Genomic DNA, 16,880 nt, shown 5'->3' with positions numbered 1-16,880 from the left:
GGCATTTTTCTACTCGTCACTGCAGTACAGTCTTTGAACAGGAGGAATAACGTAGCCTTCGTTCAATCAGATGTCTTGATCCATCTATGAGCAACAATTAAGATGGGGATGTTTCCTTCCTCAGTTCCCCTTAATGTTGATAAAGATCAGCAGAGGAAGAATAACTGCAGTGTGCAACTGCATAGAGGAAGGAAGGGCAGAGAGGAGTCAGTGTTTGATAGTGAACATACTCCTCAGAGATGAGTGATGCAATCAGCACTTTGGCCATTTCTATTTTTGTAAGGTTTTCAAGTTTCAAATTCACCACCCATACACCATGTTTCTCACTTTCTTTCAATCAAGTACACAGCTTTGTTGAAACATTAACATGTTTTCATGTTTGTTATCTTATACATTGTATATATGGCTCCTAGTAATTGCATATAGCTGTCTTAACAACTTTTACTGTCTCTTTTGTTGTCACCAAACTTACTAATACTGTACAGAAAGTTAAGCATGGTTTCATAGATTCAAAAAGTAGTGGTGATCTCACAGCACTCACAGGGAATGCAGCATAGCTCCCGAGTCAAATTATGAGGGCAGATGCAAGCAGCTTGACTCAGGGACCTACCAGGCACTCGTGTCTCAAAGGGATTCTTTGAAAGTAAAGACTCTGGGGAATTGTCAAAATGACAAAGCGAAAGAATGAGTTTGTGTGTCACGCGCTGTTTGTGTGTATGTTTGTGTGTGTGTGTGTGTAGGTATCTGTTTGTATGCAGACAAGCAACACAACAGAAAGGAAGATGGTGAGTTCCACCCACATGTGCCTGTGTCCAATGTGAGGGGGAGGTGAAACAGTTGAGGGCTTACTGTGCCATCAACTGGCAGCAGTTTGCTTAGTCTCGACTCGAACAAACTGGTTTGGACTACTCTAATGCTCAGGTAGGAATCCTATTTATGAATATTTTGTTTGGGAATGATTTCAATGTTTAGTTTTTATTTGATCCGGCTGGTGGCCTCTAATGACATGTTATTATCTTCAGAGTTGAGTTAACTTTGTTTCCACTACTACTACTACTACTACTATTACTACTACTTCTACAACTTCACAGAGATAAGTTCATAAAATATGCTCAACGTTTTCCCAGCCACACACATTGTGAACTTGTTAGGAGAGCTCTGCTCCAGTATTCAGTACGAGACAAGCACAGACTAGTATTCAATAATTATTGTGACAGCAGCCTCCCATGCTTGAGGGGGGTGAATCAGTAATGATCACATAGAACAAGAATGAAGAGTCTTCTGGAAAAGTCTGACATAGTAAGGAAAATAACATAGGCCGACAGTTTTGGGAGTGGTGGGGTGGGGGGTGTTGCAATATAGCTGTCATGTTTAAAACCGAATTTGTTGCATTGTTGAGTGGGGAAATGCTTTGAGTTTAGCTTTCGAGGAAAGGGGAAGTCAGGCAGAAAACTGTGAGGGGGTTAGGGATTGTGTGTGTGTGTGTGTGTGTGTGTGTGTGTGTGTGTGTGTGTGTGTGTGTGTGTGTGTGTGTGTGTGTGTGTGTGTGTGTGTGTGTGTGAAAAGATTAGAACTGTATAAACACAGTAAAATGAGTTCCATTATTGCGGGGCTTTAGGGATGCTGGTTCCCGCACTATTCATTAGTCATGAGGTTTGATGTTGAGGTGAAAATGTTTGCTAATCTAAGGCACTTACTAGCCTGTCTAAAGCGTGTAGCACACTGCAGATTATGGCTGTCCACTAGGTATCGCTGTAGCCACAGTTAATCCAGATAACTATGTTTTGAATATAGGCCAATAGATAGCTTGTTTAGTACGTTAAACTCAAAGTTAAAGCTTAGTAACTTTCAACTCTAAATTGGTAAGTCATATTTTTAACGAGTTTAAAATCACTATTACATTTTTGACAGCTGGACGCAGATATGAATGATGGTTTCGCTTCAAGTTGTCCAAACAAATCCAACTAGCGTTGTGTTTTTACCATAATCACGAGGAGCGCCGAGGCAGGGTTGAGTTGTGATTTCTGGAAAAATCCACACGACTAGCTGCAAAATAGCTAACGTTAGCTACAGGTAGCAGGTAACAGAACAGAATAGGGTGGCCTGCCTAGCTATCTAGCACTGTAGACAACAAGCACAAACAACAGGTGCAGCCGAAGTTCCTGTTATCATTAAAACGGCGGTAATTTGTTAACTTGTTTTTTGTACAACTAAAAAAAGTCCATATTCAGCAGTTGGAGGATTTGATTTGCTAATCTTAGGAAAACGCCCTTCCCTTTTCAGAAGGGCACTGATAATCCTCGTCTTTCCGGCAAGACAAAACAGAGCTAGATATTTGCTGAGTTTAAATTATTAGATCCGCTAAACGGTCATGTGATTGCAGGGGCCTCTGGCACCTAACTGTAGGCCTGGGAAGAGAGCCAAGACGCTAACGTTACACACAATGGCTTCTGTTTTCTCTTCCATTTGACAAGTTTACACCTCCCTTCTTAATCCATATGGAAAGAGGCAAGGTTAGGTCATTTGTAATCGATGTCAATTATTCAACCGAAATATACCAACAACACATTGGTGAAAATGCAATATTTAATATAAAGTTCCATTAGGTTATGTGTAAGATCTAAATTTCAAATGTAAGTAATGTTTCTGTACTTCTTACGAAATAAAACGTAATGTCAACATATCCTTGCCTTAATTGTTGAATACAAAAAAAGTATCCTAGTAGGCTATACTCTTTCAGGATATGTAGTCCTGTTATTTCTTCAAAGCGTTTCAGTATAAAATTATCTCAACCGATGTGTATTCTTCAACACACTACAACGCGTGGGATTATGGTGGGCCTCTATTTTAAGGGCAGCCGAAATGTTGCTGGTGCTATTTTTGCACTTGTGCAGTAACGTTACTAGCGACGCAGCGGACAACACATGCCACCCAGCTCATTAGTGGACTTCCCGTCAACGGGGAAGAGCAGAGGAAGGGCCCGCTCATGAGATGTGTTACAGTAAGAGAAAAATATCTTTCTGTTGTAGGAGGAGACCGACCGTATCAATAGGAGGGGCTGACTGGTAGCAGTGTGTTTGAAGTAGGTTGTGCGATAGAGCCTGCTTCAGTAACAGATATAGGCCTTGGGGTTTTGTTGTGCTGAGAAAAGGTCCATACAGGGCATTGTGCCTACTTGCACACATATACCACAGCATTGTGGGATTCTTGCGTTGCATGATGATGTCACTTTACTTTGTTTTGTTTAACAGAATCACGCTGTTGGAGCGACGATGAGTTCCCACGTGAAGCTGAGAAAGGATAGGGTCGGTGTGGTGACCTACGACACACAAATCAAAGGTATATTACAATGATGAGCTTTGGGGAGCGGCGCTTGTTTTAGGGACAAAAGTCCTTACAAAATCAGTCTGAGCATGACTTCATATCCTGTCTGGCTTGTTTTTCTTTGTTTTGTTTTGTTTTTACTTTTGTCTTCTGTGTTCCCCTTTTCAGAGGTCCGCAGCCAGCTAGTTGACCAGCTGAAGGTTCTAGACCTGCAACTGGAGCACAAGAGCCAGCAGATGCAGGACCTGAGTGAATACCTACGGCGGCGGGGGGAGATAGAGGGCGACTACGCCCGCTCACTGGAAAGACTCGCCGAAAAGTTCACGTCCAAGATCAAGAGGTTAGACTGTGGCCCAGCATCCTAATCGTGTGCGAAACCCTCTTGTACCAAAAGCCTGCATCACACTTGATCCTTGGCTTACTTCCTGCTACAGTGCCACCGGAGGCTGCAAATGCAATGAGAGGCGAGTTGCCCGATTTACTTTATGTTGGAAGTGTATTAGATGTATGGCCAAAAGAACAAAGGACAGCTTGAGTCCAGTACGTCGACTTGCGACACCGCAGAAGGGCGTGACAAACATTGAACTTTGGTCAACTTAGGACATGCGGTGATCAGGGGCTGACTTGAATTTCATTTCCTGTTTTTAATCACGTTGATCGACAGTCTTCTTGACTACGACAAACAGCCACAGACACTAGCCTTTTGCCTCTCATATTTTGAGCATCCTATTGCAGATAATATGAGCGGCTCCTGAGGGATACAAACCACAAAGGCCTTTTCTGTGTGGTCATCATAATCACAATGATATGATTGTTCTTAATTGTCAGCTCTCCCTCTCTCTGAATTGACCACCTCCTCTCCCTGTGTGCGTGTTTGCCAGGAAGGAGCCCAGTGGCCAGTCAGTGGCCCAGGTGTGGCGGTCCCTGCTGGCCCAGACTCGCCAGGAGGCCAGGGACCACAGTGGTCTGAGCGAGAGCTGCAGCAACCTGCTCATCCAGCCACTGGCTAACTGCCTGGAGTACACCCAGCGCCTCTCCAGAAAGGTACAACATCGGTTACTTGTCTGCACTTGTCTGGACTATTTGGAGGAAGCCTGCAATTCAAGCTATTCATGTGGCAGCACTAGGGATCAGCAGCTCCTTGTTCTATTAATTGCAGATGATGAACAAACCTAAAACTATTATTCAGATATTCTGAGCAGGGTGACTGTTGGCATGTTTGTATCTTCCTCCAGTCCCTCCCAGGCACAACTCTACAGCTCTTGAGCGAACACGTTTGTTACTAACTTACGGGGGCTTTTGTTTTGTCTGTGTATTTCCAGAGTAAAGAGGTGTGTGCGCAGCTACAGGACGGACTGTTGAAGGTCACCATAGAGCTCCAAACAGTGCGTGAGCAAATGCAATCACCGAGCGAACTTCCATATGCAACATGCAAAACAAACAAGCGTTTAACTGAATATTGGTTGTGTGTGTGTGTGTGTGTGTGTGTGTGTGTGTGTGTGTGTGTGTGTGTGTGTGTGTGTGTGTGTGTGTGTGTGTGTGTGTGTGTGTGTGTGTGTGTGTGTGTGTGTGTGTGTGTGTGTGTGTGTGTGTGTGTGTGTGTGTTGGGGTCCTGTGTCTCTTTAGGCATGGAGGACATACTTGCAGTACTACTCAGACTTTATGTTGGCGGATGGGAAGCTGAGGGATGCAGAGAAACAGGAGGAAAAACAGAAAACCAAGAAAATGGAGAGGTTGATAGAAAAAGTAAAACGCCATGTTTAACCAACTTGCCGATGCGATCATCACCAACCTCGGCATTGCATTTTTGTGTACGCTTGAATCTGTCAATCGTCTCTTACGCGTCACTGTTGATGTCGGTGACACAGAGACAGGGCAAGGTCCAGGAGATCCAGGTGAAGTGCAGCAAGGCACGAAACGAGTACCTTCTGAACCTGGCCGCCGCCAACGCCTCAATGAACAAGTACTACCTTCAGGACATTTCCACGCTCATAGACGTGAGTGTCGCCCATTGGTTGAACCTGTGTCCATTCTTTCCCATTATGAATAGATTTGAATGGATTATAAAAACATAACGCACTTTGTAACTCAGTTCACAATGTAGTCGGGTGGCAGGATAGTTTTGTGGATATAAGATACTGGGCAATTCGCCGTCATAAGGATGTGGGTTTGATTCCCAAGTCTTCAGCCTACCTGTAGGAATTCATGAGCAAGGTGCCTAACCCCTTGGATGAAAGCATCTACTGAAGGGCTTTTTATGGCTCAACGTTACAACAAAGACAAGGGGGTTACGGACCCCCTACGTCCTTGAGTACCCTCCTTGCGTCCACCGCAGGGGCCGGACGTGTGGTTCCCAAAAATCATAACCTTCCGTTGAGGCGACGCAGCAGCAAGGGCTGTGATTGGTCGGCTTACTAACACCCGACGCAGAGCCATAAACGTTCAAGACTGCGTCAAAGCGTCTGCGTGGTCATTGCGTTGCGGGAACGTGGAACCATAAAAAAGGCCTTAAGTGACCAAATAGTAATTCTTGCCTTCATTAGTGCGCAGACACGGGTTACCATCAAACGGTGGGCCGTGTGATGCGGAGCTACCTGTCACGGTGGAACCACGCCCAGAAGAACCAGAGCACCGGGCTACAGCAAATCCAGGGGACCGTTTCTGGACTGGTCCAGAACATGGACCGAGACAACCTCCTGGAGACTCACAACAACACCTTCTGCCTCCCCCTCCGCTTCCAGTACCAACCCCACGACGGAGACCAGGTGTGTGTGTGTGTGTGTGTGTGTGTGTGTGTGTGTGTGTGTGTGCGTGTGTGTGCGCGTGTGTGTGTCTCCATCATAATAGGGCATACTTTTGTATGCCCTATTTGAAATAAATGTTCTTCCCTATGATTACCGTTAACAATGCAGACTGTAGGTTGTCGCAGCTGTGTCATTGTATCTCAAAAGAGTTGTTTGCTGTCGAAGTTATTTCTGCTGCTTTGAGCACAAACAAACCAAATACCATCGGCTCCACTGTAATAAAAGTGCTGGCAGAAAGCCCTGCTGCAGACAATATTCCAAATAGGGCAAATCACATAGACGCCCAAAACATAGAGGCTGAATGGACGTTTGTGTTGTATGTTCTTTGTTGCGTTGAACCCTAAAACCCTTGACCCTGTGGCTCTCAGGTGTGTGAGGTGAGCACAGAGCACGAGCTGAGCACAGAGCTGGAGACCCGGTTCAAACAGATACAGAACAGGCTGACAACCGTCTGCCAGGAGACGGAGGAGGTACGTTGCAGCACCCGCACCCCCCCCCCCCCCCCCCCCCATCACCCCCACACCCGCACAGCCATCGCATTTAGCTCCGCAATGTCTACCGACGCCTTGGGGTGACCAGAAAGATTCAAAGCTTTGCCTCACTCCTTCTCCAACTCCTCTTCCCCCTCTGTCTCCCGCTCCCAACCTTCTCTGTCTGTCCCTCCTGTCCTCTCTGGCTCTTCCGACTCTCATCTCTGTGTCCCTCCTACCCGCTCTCTCTCCCTCCTCCCTCCGTCTCATTCCTCCCCCCTCTGTCCCCCACTTCTTATCCCGCTGTATGCCTCTCTTCACCCCCCTGCGTCTCCCACCTGGCCCCCAGGCTGGGAAAGGCCTGATGGTCGGCCACTCCTCGCTGCTGGAGATAGTCTCTGACGACGACCTGGAGCCTAGTGGAGGAGGTGGTGGTGGTGGTGGTGGTGGTGGTGGCGGCGGAGGGGTTGGTGGTGGCACCGGTTGCCCTCAGGAAGAGGGCGCAGAGAACCAGGCAAGCAAGCCCAGTGCAGCCCGGCGGAGAGCCAACCAACAGGAGATTGAGCAACTCTATCTCACCGTGAGTCCATAATGCACAGTATTTACAATGTGTGTTGTTTGTGGGATTGCACCAATCAACTGAAACCATACAGGTCTTCCTCCTAGCACACAAACAGTGAACAGTGAACAAGGACGTTCAACTAACAATTTGCAGATTACAGGAAACATTAAGTGACTGAAAAACAAATAAGAGTAGTCCTTAGTTGCACATCCCTATGTAAGTGGAAACTATTGAAACATTTATAACCTCATAGGAAAAGACTGCAAACCGCTCTTCTGCTCTGTTAAAAGCATAACCCAAGTGTTGCATATTCCAACGATTGCAGCCACCGTATTTGCATGGAATTTTAGTAGCCTATATTAATCGATGTGAAATGGTTAATGCTGCCTTTGCTTACTGGTTATTTATGCTGTTTAATGTTTAAATTCTTGTATCTTTGGTGACAAATTTACTTTATATCAACTTGTTTCCGTGTGTGCAGAACATTTGCATAGGCTGGAATTTGTTGAATTACTTTTGTGAGTATTTGTGGAAATAATAAATAAGGATGTGTTGAAGAGGGAAGTGTCTTGAGTCACAGCAGCAGGTGTTCAAACGGCTTTCTTTCGTCATTTGAATGAGTATTTCCATTGAAATGTCAACATAAGCCCTCGGTCGATGAACGTGTGCCCAAGTGCCAAGTCTAAGCAAATTATGTTGATACATGTTTTATGAAAGTAAACTCCTAGAATTCCAATGTAAATGTAATGTAAAGCCTATCGGCTAAATAATTATTAACTGCTTGTATTCTATTATTCTACAAATATCTTGATATTTGATGATATAGTACTAGGTTTTATGTACAAGATATGAAGCAACACTGGCTTTATAAACCTGGCTGCCACATTTTAAACAAATGTGTGGAAAAAAACTGGACAATTCGAGGCAGAGAATCGCCAATCAGTATCTTTGTCGACCCATTTCCTTTTTTTCTTTTTTTAAATGGCATTCAGAATTGTCCAAGATAAACCAAGATTGGTGCATCCCGTGTTGCTTGGTAAGGGTAAGTGGTTGATAAGCTGAAAAAACGGTGACTATTGCTAACCGGGACAAATTGTTTCCAACTTGTTTTTCAGAAAGTAAAGGAGTACCTGCTAGGGAGTTCATTGGCATCCAAACTTCAGGCTAAGCATGATTTGCTTAAAGTAGCAGTTGAAAAAGGTACGGTCTGATATTTACTGCGGTGTACGTCAAAGTTCCGTTCCCCACTATTGTCACACCTAAAGTGTCGCCACATTTCTGAGAATTGTATCATTTCCTTAATTCTTTCCTCCTTCCAGCTCAAGCAACAAATGGTCAACAGCGCAGGTGAGCCTGCATTTGTTTGCAGTCTTCTAATCATGTGAAAGGGGAAAGCACAAATACAGCCATTTACTAGTGAATCTTGTTCATTGTATGAATGGGCTTAATAAAAACAAATTTGTAGGTTACCTGGCTATTTAAGATAATGTCCTTTCCATCTACAGGCTTAATCCAAAGTCTGTGCATATGAGGAGGAACCAGTCAAAGGCCAACTTGAGTCACAAACCTTTCAGTAGCGACATCCTTCCATTCATACAAGTAACAATCAACTCTTTATCATTATGACTCATCATGGATGCTGTTTCAATACCTGAATCTGTCAAAACATATAAACGTGTTCTTCAAGGCTTCAGGACAGGAAATCCCGGAAGTTGTTGAGAGCTGCATTCGCTTCATCAACCTGAAGGGTGAGTCAGGCCGGAGCTTATAGCTCTCTGGGCTTCATCATTAGGTTTTACCTTGTATTGTGATCATTTACTTACTTGAAAAATATTAACTGGATACCCTACATCAGGGGTCACCCACCTTTCTGAACTTGAGAGCTACTTCAAGTGTACTGAGTAATACGAAGGGCTACTTGTTTCATACAAACTTCCTGAATACCAAAGTTGCACGGCTTTCTCAGAAATGAATGCGCACGACATTGAACTTTTGAGACAACTTTTGAGTTCAGATAGAACGTGCACTGCGGGCGAATCGTGTGGTCCCTGCAGGTGACCCAGCTGGTCGCTGCGGGCCGTCATCAACCCTTTCCTGTTAAAACCACATTGTCAGCAAAACATCAAACAAATGCTTCTAGAACAGATTGCATACACTAGCTTGAGTACGCTTTTGTTTGTTTGGTTATGAATATTATGCTGATCGACAGAAGTCGCTTTCTGTCAGGTCTCCACCATGAAGGAATTTTCAGAGTTCCTGGTTTACAAGCAGAGATCATCAGCCTGAGGGATGCCTTTGAGAGAGGTAGATGTGTGTGTGTGTGTGTGTGTGTGTGTGTGTGTGTGTGTGTGTGTGTGTGTGTGTGTGTGTGTGTGTGTGTGTGTGTGTGTGTGTGTGTGTGTGTGTGTGTGTGTGTGTGTGTGTGTGTGTGTGTTTTATTTTTGTGTGCTTTTGTGTCTCTTTCGTGGTTTGTGTGTGGTGCTTTTTCTGTGTGTTTGTGTGTTGTTTTCTTCTGGTCTGTGTGTGTCGGTGGGATTTTGCATGTGTGTGGGTTTCCTGGTGAGAACCATGAGATGTAGCCCCTCCTTTTGAGAGCGTGTAATAATGTGGGGCAGTGTGCTGTGGGGCTGTGCTGCAGGAGAGGACCCCCTGACAGACCAGCCGGTCGACATGGACTCGGTGGCGGGGGTGTTAAAGCTCTACTTCAGAACCCTGAAGAACCCCCTGTTCCCTTTAGAGAGCACCTCACAGCTGCTAGAGGCCTTCCGTAAGTGTGTTTTTGTGTGTGCGTGTGTGCCAATGCGTTTTGGCTTGGTGGCTGACTTTTTGATTAATGGATTTAGACTCTGTCCATTTTGATCTGTATCTCTGTAGAAGCTATTTTATAATTGCTCCCCACAAGTTGGGAAACAAACTTGTTTGCCTGTTTTTGCACGTGGTTTGATCAGCAACTCGTTTTGTCATTGATTTAATCTGTGTTTACTGAATACTCCTAATATGTCGCTCTTGGCGAATAGGAAAATCCTATTTATCAATCTGTAAAGAAAGGGAATCTGTGAAAAGATCACCTCTAGCAATTTGCAAATACAGTTGTTGGGGAGGCATTATTCTTAGCATGCTTGGCCCTGTTGCTGTGTTGAAACATGTACGTGTGAATGGGTGTGTCAGCATGCAAAGGCTTGCTCAATTTTTCCCTCATCTCGCTCTCTCGCCTTTCACAGAAATGGAGAGTGAGACAGAGGGAGTGGCTCATCTGAAATTGGTCATCTCCGCCTACCCTGCTCCTCTCGTCGTAGTCATGAGATACCTCTTTGCATTCCTTAACCAGTATGTACCTTAACGCTTCACACCAAGTTCTGGGAACTGGTAACCTCTAACTGGTGTTCAGCAAAAAAACAACAAACATGCAATTTAAAGAAACCCGGAGCAGATGTAATGAGGAACCTGGAGGAAGAGGAAGAATATATTTTTAGCACTGCGGTAGAACAGCTACCGTTTCTATTACACACTGTGGCGAACCAGTACGATTATAAATAAATGCCCATGATAAATTAAATAAGACGATTAACTCAATTAGCAGACATTCTACCATTTCAGCTCCACACATCATCTGACATGTTTCTCCTCTCTTCCTCACTCTGATCCCTTTTTTAATTTCTCTAAATTGGATTTGGGAAATCCTATTGAGTTTTTAACGAAAGTCCCTGCCCGCAGCTTGTCCCAGTACAGTGACGAGAACATGATGCAGCCCTACAACCTGGCCGTGTGCTTCGGCCCCAGTCTGTTGAGGGGGGCGCCGGACGAGGACGTGGTTACGCTGCAGCCTCAGATCAACGCGCTGGTGAAGAGCATAATCCTGCAGCACGAGAGTGTGTTCCCCAGCCAGGCCGAGGTACAGGGGCCCGTGTATGAGAAATGCATGACACTGGAACAGGACGACTGGTGAGACCACATGCGGATTTGTATTGTGTTCACGCACACAAAGTCACAAGCAGGCAATTTCTTAAGGACTAACTCCTAATCGTCACTTTGTTCTTCAGTGAGCCAATCCTAGAGGATGGAGACGGGGATGCAGAATGTTTACAGGGTAAGGGGGATTTGATCCTCTAAGTCTTCTAACACTGATTGTGTATCCGCGCTGCTGCTCTTTGATATGACCCTCGGGCACCCTCTCTCCATTCCATGCTGTCACTCATGCTTTCTTCTTCTTCATTGTCGTGCTGTTTGTTTCCTGTGGCTGTTGTTAAGTGAACCATGCTGTCGGTTTTAGATCCAGGAGACCCAGAAAAACCGACGCAGAAAAAAGGAGAGCGCTCTCGCTCCGTCAGCAGGAGCTCCTCGGAAAAGAGGCGGTCCCGTCACGAGCCAACAGGGGGCAGCTTCAGCAAGGGAGCAAATTTCTTCAACTTGAAACTTCCAATCGGCCCACAGGCCAGGCCCTCCCCCCATTCCCCCGGCTACATCAGACGGTAGGTTTAGGCCCAATCCCATTTCTACCCCTTACCCCTCCCCCTTGTTTTGAAGGGGTAAGGGGCAGGGGTAAGGGGTAGAAATGGGATTGGGCCTTAAGATTTGTTTCGGCTCACTTTGGAATTTTGTGTGAATTTTTAATATAAGCTTTAGTTAATTATCAATGTTGTTTTCCTCAGGGGACAGAACAACTCGCCTTCTGAAGAAGTGACGGTCCTCGTTGACAAGGTCTGTTCTTTGTTTCTCAATTAAGTATTTTTTTTTTTCAAGTCAATTATCCCACGAAAGGCTGGCAGCAGTGTATTGGCATCCATTACTGGAAACCCACTGAGTCGAAAGTAATGAAAGGCTCCCTGGGCGAAGAAGTAGTCCCAAGAATAATGGGAGCCATTGTTTCATTACTCCCTTTTCATCTTTATCATCCTATCGTTTGTTTAATCCCACAGGAGATCTGGGCCCAGATGGACACAGTCCATCTGGAGCTTCTCAATCGACAAGGGGTCCAGGAACCCCCCTCCTCTTCCTCCTCTTCCTCGAGCGTCCCCGCCGCCTCCTCTCCGTCTGCCCAGAGCCAGTCGAGGAAGAAGAAAGCATGAGGACAGAGTGGAGCCTGAGGGGGCTTTTAAGAAGGGCAGATCAACTAAACATAGCAGAGAAATGGATAAAAAGAAAGGAATCAAAGAGCGACATGTGTGAGCATCTGTTTAAGTTATTGGAGAGAATGTGTGTTGTTTGTTGTTGTGTCTTTTGTGTTTAAGAGACGTTGCTCACTGTCTAACAATGACTTATGTGGATATGTGTGGCAGGAAAGCTTTAGTTTATGTTTATACAGCGCACCCTTGTGGTTACCGCACAGAACAAGATGGTAGATTTTTCAAGCTATTATTCATACAACAGACTGGATTGAGCTATTGAGCATTTATTTTTTTGTTTTTTTTTACTGTTCTACATGATAAAATACTTGACATGTGCTCATTTCTTTCGGCTGTTTGTATGGGATAATAATGGTATTTTAGGCCTTTCAATACAAATAGGCCTTGTGTTGAACTTTGAAGGCCAAACTATTAAAAGTGCTCTTAATCATCAAAAAATTCACTCTCGACCATGAAGGGGTGTCACTCACTCTAAACAAACGGAACTAACACATACACGCATCAATTCAACCTGCTGTCCAGAAAGATGGGGTCACTTATACATTAGATAAACTGTGAAATTTTGATTTTGTATTTGTACTGATCAGTATACGATTTTATTTTCACATGGTGAACTGATGGATAATAAAACATTATGCCAAGATATGACTTGTGTCATTTTATAGCATTAAAAAAAAAACATTGATTAGCTTAAATACATTTGATGAGGGTCCAACAATATAAAAATATTGTAAATGTACTAATTAAATAACTTTTCAAAAAAGATGAATGAAAAACGATAGTTTGTCAGATATAGATCAAATGACGTGTCAATACAAATCCTACCCACAATGCGTTTCGCGAATTTTGTACACGTCATTACAGTGCACCGGTCTGAAAGCTGAGGTGGACTTCAGGCAGAAAAAAGGAACAGACGTGTACCTCAAGTTCTAGTGAAACATTACCAGAAATCGTCATGTTCAGAATAGCAGCTTTCTTCGCACTTTTAGTGTGTGCCTGCTCGGGTAAGTTAACGAAGGCGATACTTATTTTTGTCGATTGAATGTCTCTTCTTGCTAGCGCTCGCATGCCAAACTCGTATCCTCAGTGTGTTACTTCTGTTTACCGACGTGTTTAACCAAGCTTTATGTAGGTTGACTATAATAAACTATAATATATACATGGCATATATTATAATAATACACATGGCAGCAATACATCCCAACATATGCGTTCCTTTCTTGAGTTTAGCTGATAGCTGCACAGATCCAGTGATCAGCCCCTCGGCCTACACGACCAACGACGCTGTTATCTCATCCGAGTCAGTCTTCATTGTTGAGCTGAGTCTGGCCTGTGCAAACGGAGCCCAGGTAAATGTTCATCTCCAACATTCGTTTGTTTGAACCTATAATAAAGTGATCTTCTGAGGAGCGGCTCCTTGCCTTTTATGCTCTGTGACACGCAATATCCTTTGTCACCAGAGTGTGGCGCTGTATGCTGACGTCAATGGAAGACAGTTCCCAGTGACAAGAGGCCAGGATGTTGGCAAATACCAGGTAGGACTCGAAACCGCTATTCTTCGGTCAATGAACCCAGCACTTAATTTTTTTTTATTGACAAAATATTTGGTTGCACCACAACCATGTGTCTTAGGTGTCTTGGAGCCTTCCTCACAAACAGGCCAGTTCTGGAACTTATCAAGTGAAATTCTTCGATGAGGAGTCCTACAGCTCCCTGCGCAAGGTATGTCTCTGCGTCACATGTCAAATAATGTACTCATCGTGATGTACAGCCAATGAGCTGCGGATACGACCTTGACCAAGACAACCGGTAGTCAATGTCTGTACTGCATGCTTTTCAGGCTCAGAGAAACAATGAAGACGTTGCTGCCATTCAGCCCCTCTTCTCCGTCAACGTTGATCACAGGGTAAGTTTTCTCTACAGTAGTCCCTGTAGGTAGGCACTCGCAATGAACCAGGCTTATTGAGGGGCCAGACTTTTGTAAATTGACCAGTTGTTGGCAGTCTATACACTGGAGGAATGTGTTTCCATCTGGATAAAACTCCACAGAAGGCTTTGGGGAGACCCATTGCAGGACTGAACTTTAAATGTTGTTCAAGTTTGTTGCTATATTAGGACTCTGGGAAATTGTCTGACTGAAATTACTAAAGAGAGAATTAAAGAAGGATTTAATTATTAGTCATTCTTCCATCTTAATATCCACCATGTGCGCTGATGGCTGCGTATGAATGCATTGCAATATAAATTGTTATGTGTTTGGATATAACACACAAAAAAAAGTTGGCCTACTTATTTTCTAAGACTTATTCTATTGTTTGTAACTGGATCTTTTGAAATGTGAGACTTTATTTTAGCTACCACATTATTGCAATAAACAAAGCCAGACCAACTTACAAATGCAAAATCGGAAAGCAGGTTCATAAGGAAGATGGAATACCCAATGTTGTCCATAATTGGAAGAAATTGGGTGCAATAAAGGAAACATTTTCACATTGACCTTGAGTGGTCTAGAATCCAAGAAATGCTTGAAATGTATGTTTGGATAGCTGTGTTAATTTGAGGGCTTCATTTCTGGTGTTCTGTTTTCAATTTTCTAACTCCTGTTATTTTATTTATTTTTTTCCCTTTTTGACCACAGGGCGCCTGGAATGGCCCATGGGTGTCTACTGAGGTGCTGGCAGCAGTCGTCGGTATCCTGGTCTACTACCTCGCCTTCAGTGCAAAGAGTACCATCCAGGCATAGAGGAATGAGACGAAGCAATGTTAACACCAACGGATCTTTACAAAGAATATTGAATTCTGGCGGGACGTGTCAAGTAGTCCATGGTCCAGAATATTGTCATAAGTCTCATTTTCTGAGATGTGGAGATAGAGCAGTGGTCATTTTGTATTTTTTGTTTTTGTTTTCTTTCACAGACCGTGTCTGTAACAAACTTTTTTAAGATTTGGACCAGTATAGTTATTTCGGAAGAATACAGAAGAAAAAACACGTGCATGGTTTACATGTGTTTTTAATTGTCTCTCAAAGGCTCAAAATGTCCCCTTTTTAAGCAAGGTGTCTGAAATGATATGCAAACTAATTCCCTTCTCTGTGTGTCTGCAGCATTTGGGTTGAGTTCTGAACAGATATGCTCCAAACCGATTAGTCTAGATGGCTGAGATTTGACATAAATCCATGATCAAAGTTGTGACTCCACTGGATGGCCTAAAGAGGTCAAACATTGTGTTTGTGTCTCATGCTCATTGCGGTTCACTCAATAAATGGTCTGTTTTTGTCCAAGTGTGATGTGTTGATGTTGTGTCTTGAAGTTCAGCAACATATGGGCCTTCCAATTTCAGTTTAGGCAGACCAGAATATATCTATGGTCTTGGTTCCATAGCAACATATTTCATAAAATGTTTTTTGTTTTGTTTTGGTTAGTTATTTGGATTGTGTGAAGTGACTCTTCAACCCTGTGGTCCAGAGTTTTATTCCACTCATAACTACTAGAACATGCAGCCTCCACTCAAGCTGTTGTGATCTGAAGCAGGAATGTCTTAAACATGAGTTACTTTTATGGACCATTCTGGTTTGCATAGTGAAAGAGTCCAAAACCTATTCTAAAATAATTTCTCCTTGGATTACCTTTTTTTTTTATGTAGTGAAGTATTGACTACATAAAAAGTATTGACTACATTACCTCCATTTGGTAAGTCATGGCCACAAACAATCTTTGAGGCACAACTTTTAAAACGTTGAAAGTACACGAAAAAATAAAAGAAACGTTTATTCCATAAGCACCTCCCCTGAGGTTATCGAGGGGGTAATGGAGTCTTGAGGGGGAAAGCTGCTTCCGCCACTGTTTATGTACATCAGCAAAACCAAAAAGAGTTATTGTTTTCCAGCTTCCTTTTTCTACCGTTTGTAATGGTCTGTTTAGACGTTGATGATCCTTTGGTTCCATCAATATACTGTAAGATATTTATGAATTTCCGCTTCAACGTCATAGGCTGGAGGTTAATTAATCTCAAGTTAATAACCGCTCCACAGCCAGTGTTATATTTAGGCTTTAATATTCAAATGGAAGTTTTTTTGGTCAATACTGAGGCAACCAAAGTCAACACTTTGTCATTGACCTCCGATTTAATAGGAACTGACTGCTAAAAAGTGCATAGATATAGAATTGCCTGCAGTACTGTACGTTAAGCACTAAGTGGCAGCTGTGAGCTTCATTCCAAGCTTCCTAGCTGTCACCCTCCCAACACATCAGTGTCTGGCAGATATCTGTTATTGCTATATCATGATTCTCCCTAGCATGTATAATACCACGTACCGTTATAATGCATTGCATATTTGGCCCTGCTTCATGAAGATTTCTTAGTATTACATCTGTCATGTGTGTAATTGCATCAAACTGTACTGAACATGTTTATCTGTTCTTGGCTGAAGCATAGATGTAAACTTAGCATTTCTATTTTTGTATTCAGCCAGTGGGAACGAGTGTGTGCACACAGGGTACAGCTGAACTTAGTCTTCAGTGAACTTTCTTTGCAGTGCAACAGTAAATTCTCTGCGCTTCCCTTGAGTGAAATTGTTTAAATTAGTGGAAATATGGGA

The 16,880-nt window shown here is 43.6% G+C and overlaps 2 protein-coding genes across 9 annotated transcripts; both read left to right on the top strand.

The window, feature by feature from the left end:
• The first annotated feature begins 809 nt into the window (after positions 1–809).
• Positions 810–13,031, top strand: LOC130389251 (SLIT-ROBO Rho GTPase-activating protein 3-like). Of its 8 annotated transcripts, none has more exons than XM_056598985.1 (23): positions 1,604–1,862; positions 3,030–3,082; positions 3,252–3,339; positions 3,493–3,664; positions 4,206–4,368; positions 4,647–4,709; positions 4,951–5,070; positions 5,193–5,321; positions 5,868–6,089; positions 6,497–6,598; positions 6,948–7,178; positions 8,276–8,360; positions 8,480–8,507; positions 8,666–8,759; positions 8,848–8,908; positions 9,387–9,464; positions 9,799–9,927; positions 10,382–10,487; positions 10,875–11,102; positions 11,201–11,247; positions 11,431–11,629; positions 11,810–11,858; positions 12,077–13,031. In XM_056598985.1, exons 3-23 carry the CDS (start codon positions 3,273–3,275, stop codon positions 12,224–12,226), a joined length of 2,523 nt encoding a protein of 840 aa, XP_056454960.1. In that variant the 5' UTR covers positions 1,604–1,862; positions 3,030–3,082; positions 3,252–3,272; the 3' UTR covers positions 12,227–13,031. The 8 variants fall into 8 exon arrangements, with proteins under 8 accessions (XP_056454938.1, XP_056454960.1, XP_056454947.1 ...); XM_056598980.1 differs by lacking the exon at positions 1,604–1,862 and adding an exon at positions 2,193–2,633; XM_056598963.1 differs by lacking the exons at positions 1,604–1,862; positions 3,030–3,082 and adding an exon at positions 810–921.
• Positions 13,032–13,129: 98 nt separating this feature from the next.
• Positions 13,130–15,173, top strand: ssr4 (signal sequence receptor, delta). Its single transcript, XM_056599026.1, has 6 exons — positions 13,130–13,287; positions 13,514–13,632; positions 13,744–13,818; positions 13,916–14,005; positions 14,124–14,189; positions 14,922–15,173. Exons 1-6 carry the CDS (start codon positions 13,239–13,241, stop codon positions 15,024–15,026), a joined length of 504 nt encoding a protein of 167 aa, XP_056455001.1. The 5' UTR covers positions 13,130–13,238; the 3' UTR covers positions 15,027–15,173.
• The last annotated feature ends 1,707 nt before the right edge of the window (positions 15,174–16,880 follow it).

This window comes from Gadus chalcogrammus, chromosome 1, assembly GCF_026213295.1.
Source record: "Gadus chalcogrammus isolate NIFS_2021 chromosome 1, NIFS_Gcha_1.0, whole genome shotgun sequence".
Taxonomy (NCBI): Eukaryota; Metazoa; Chordata; class Actinopteri; order Gadiformes; family Gadidae; genus Gadus; species Gadus chalcogrammus.
Note: the sequence above shows the minus strand (reverse complement) of the source record. Positions and strands in the feature narration are given on the sequence as shown.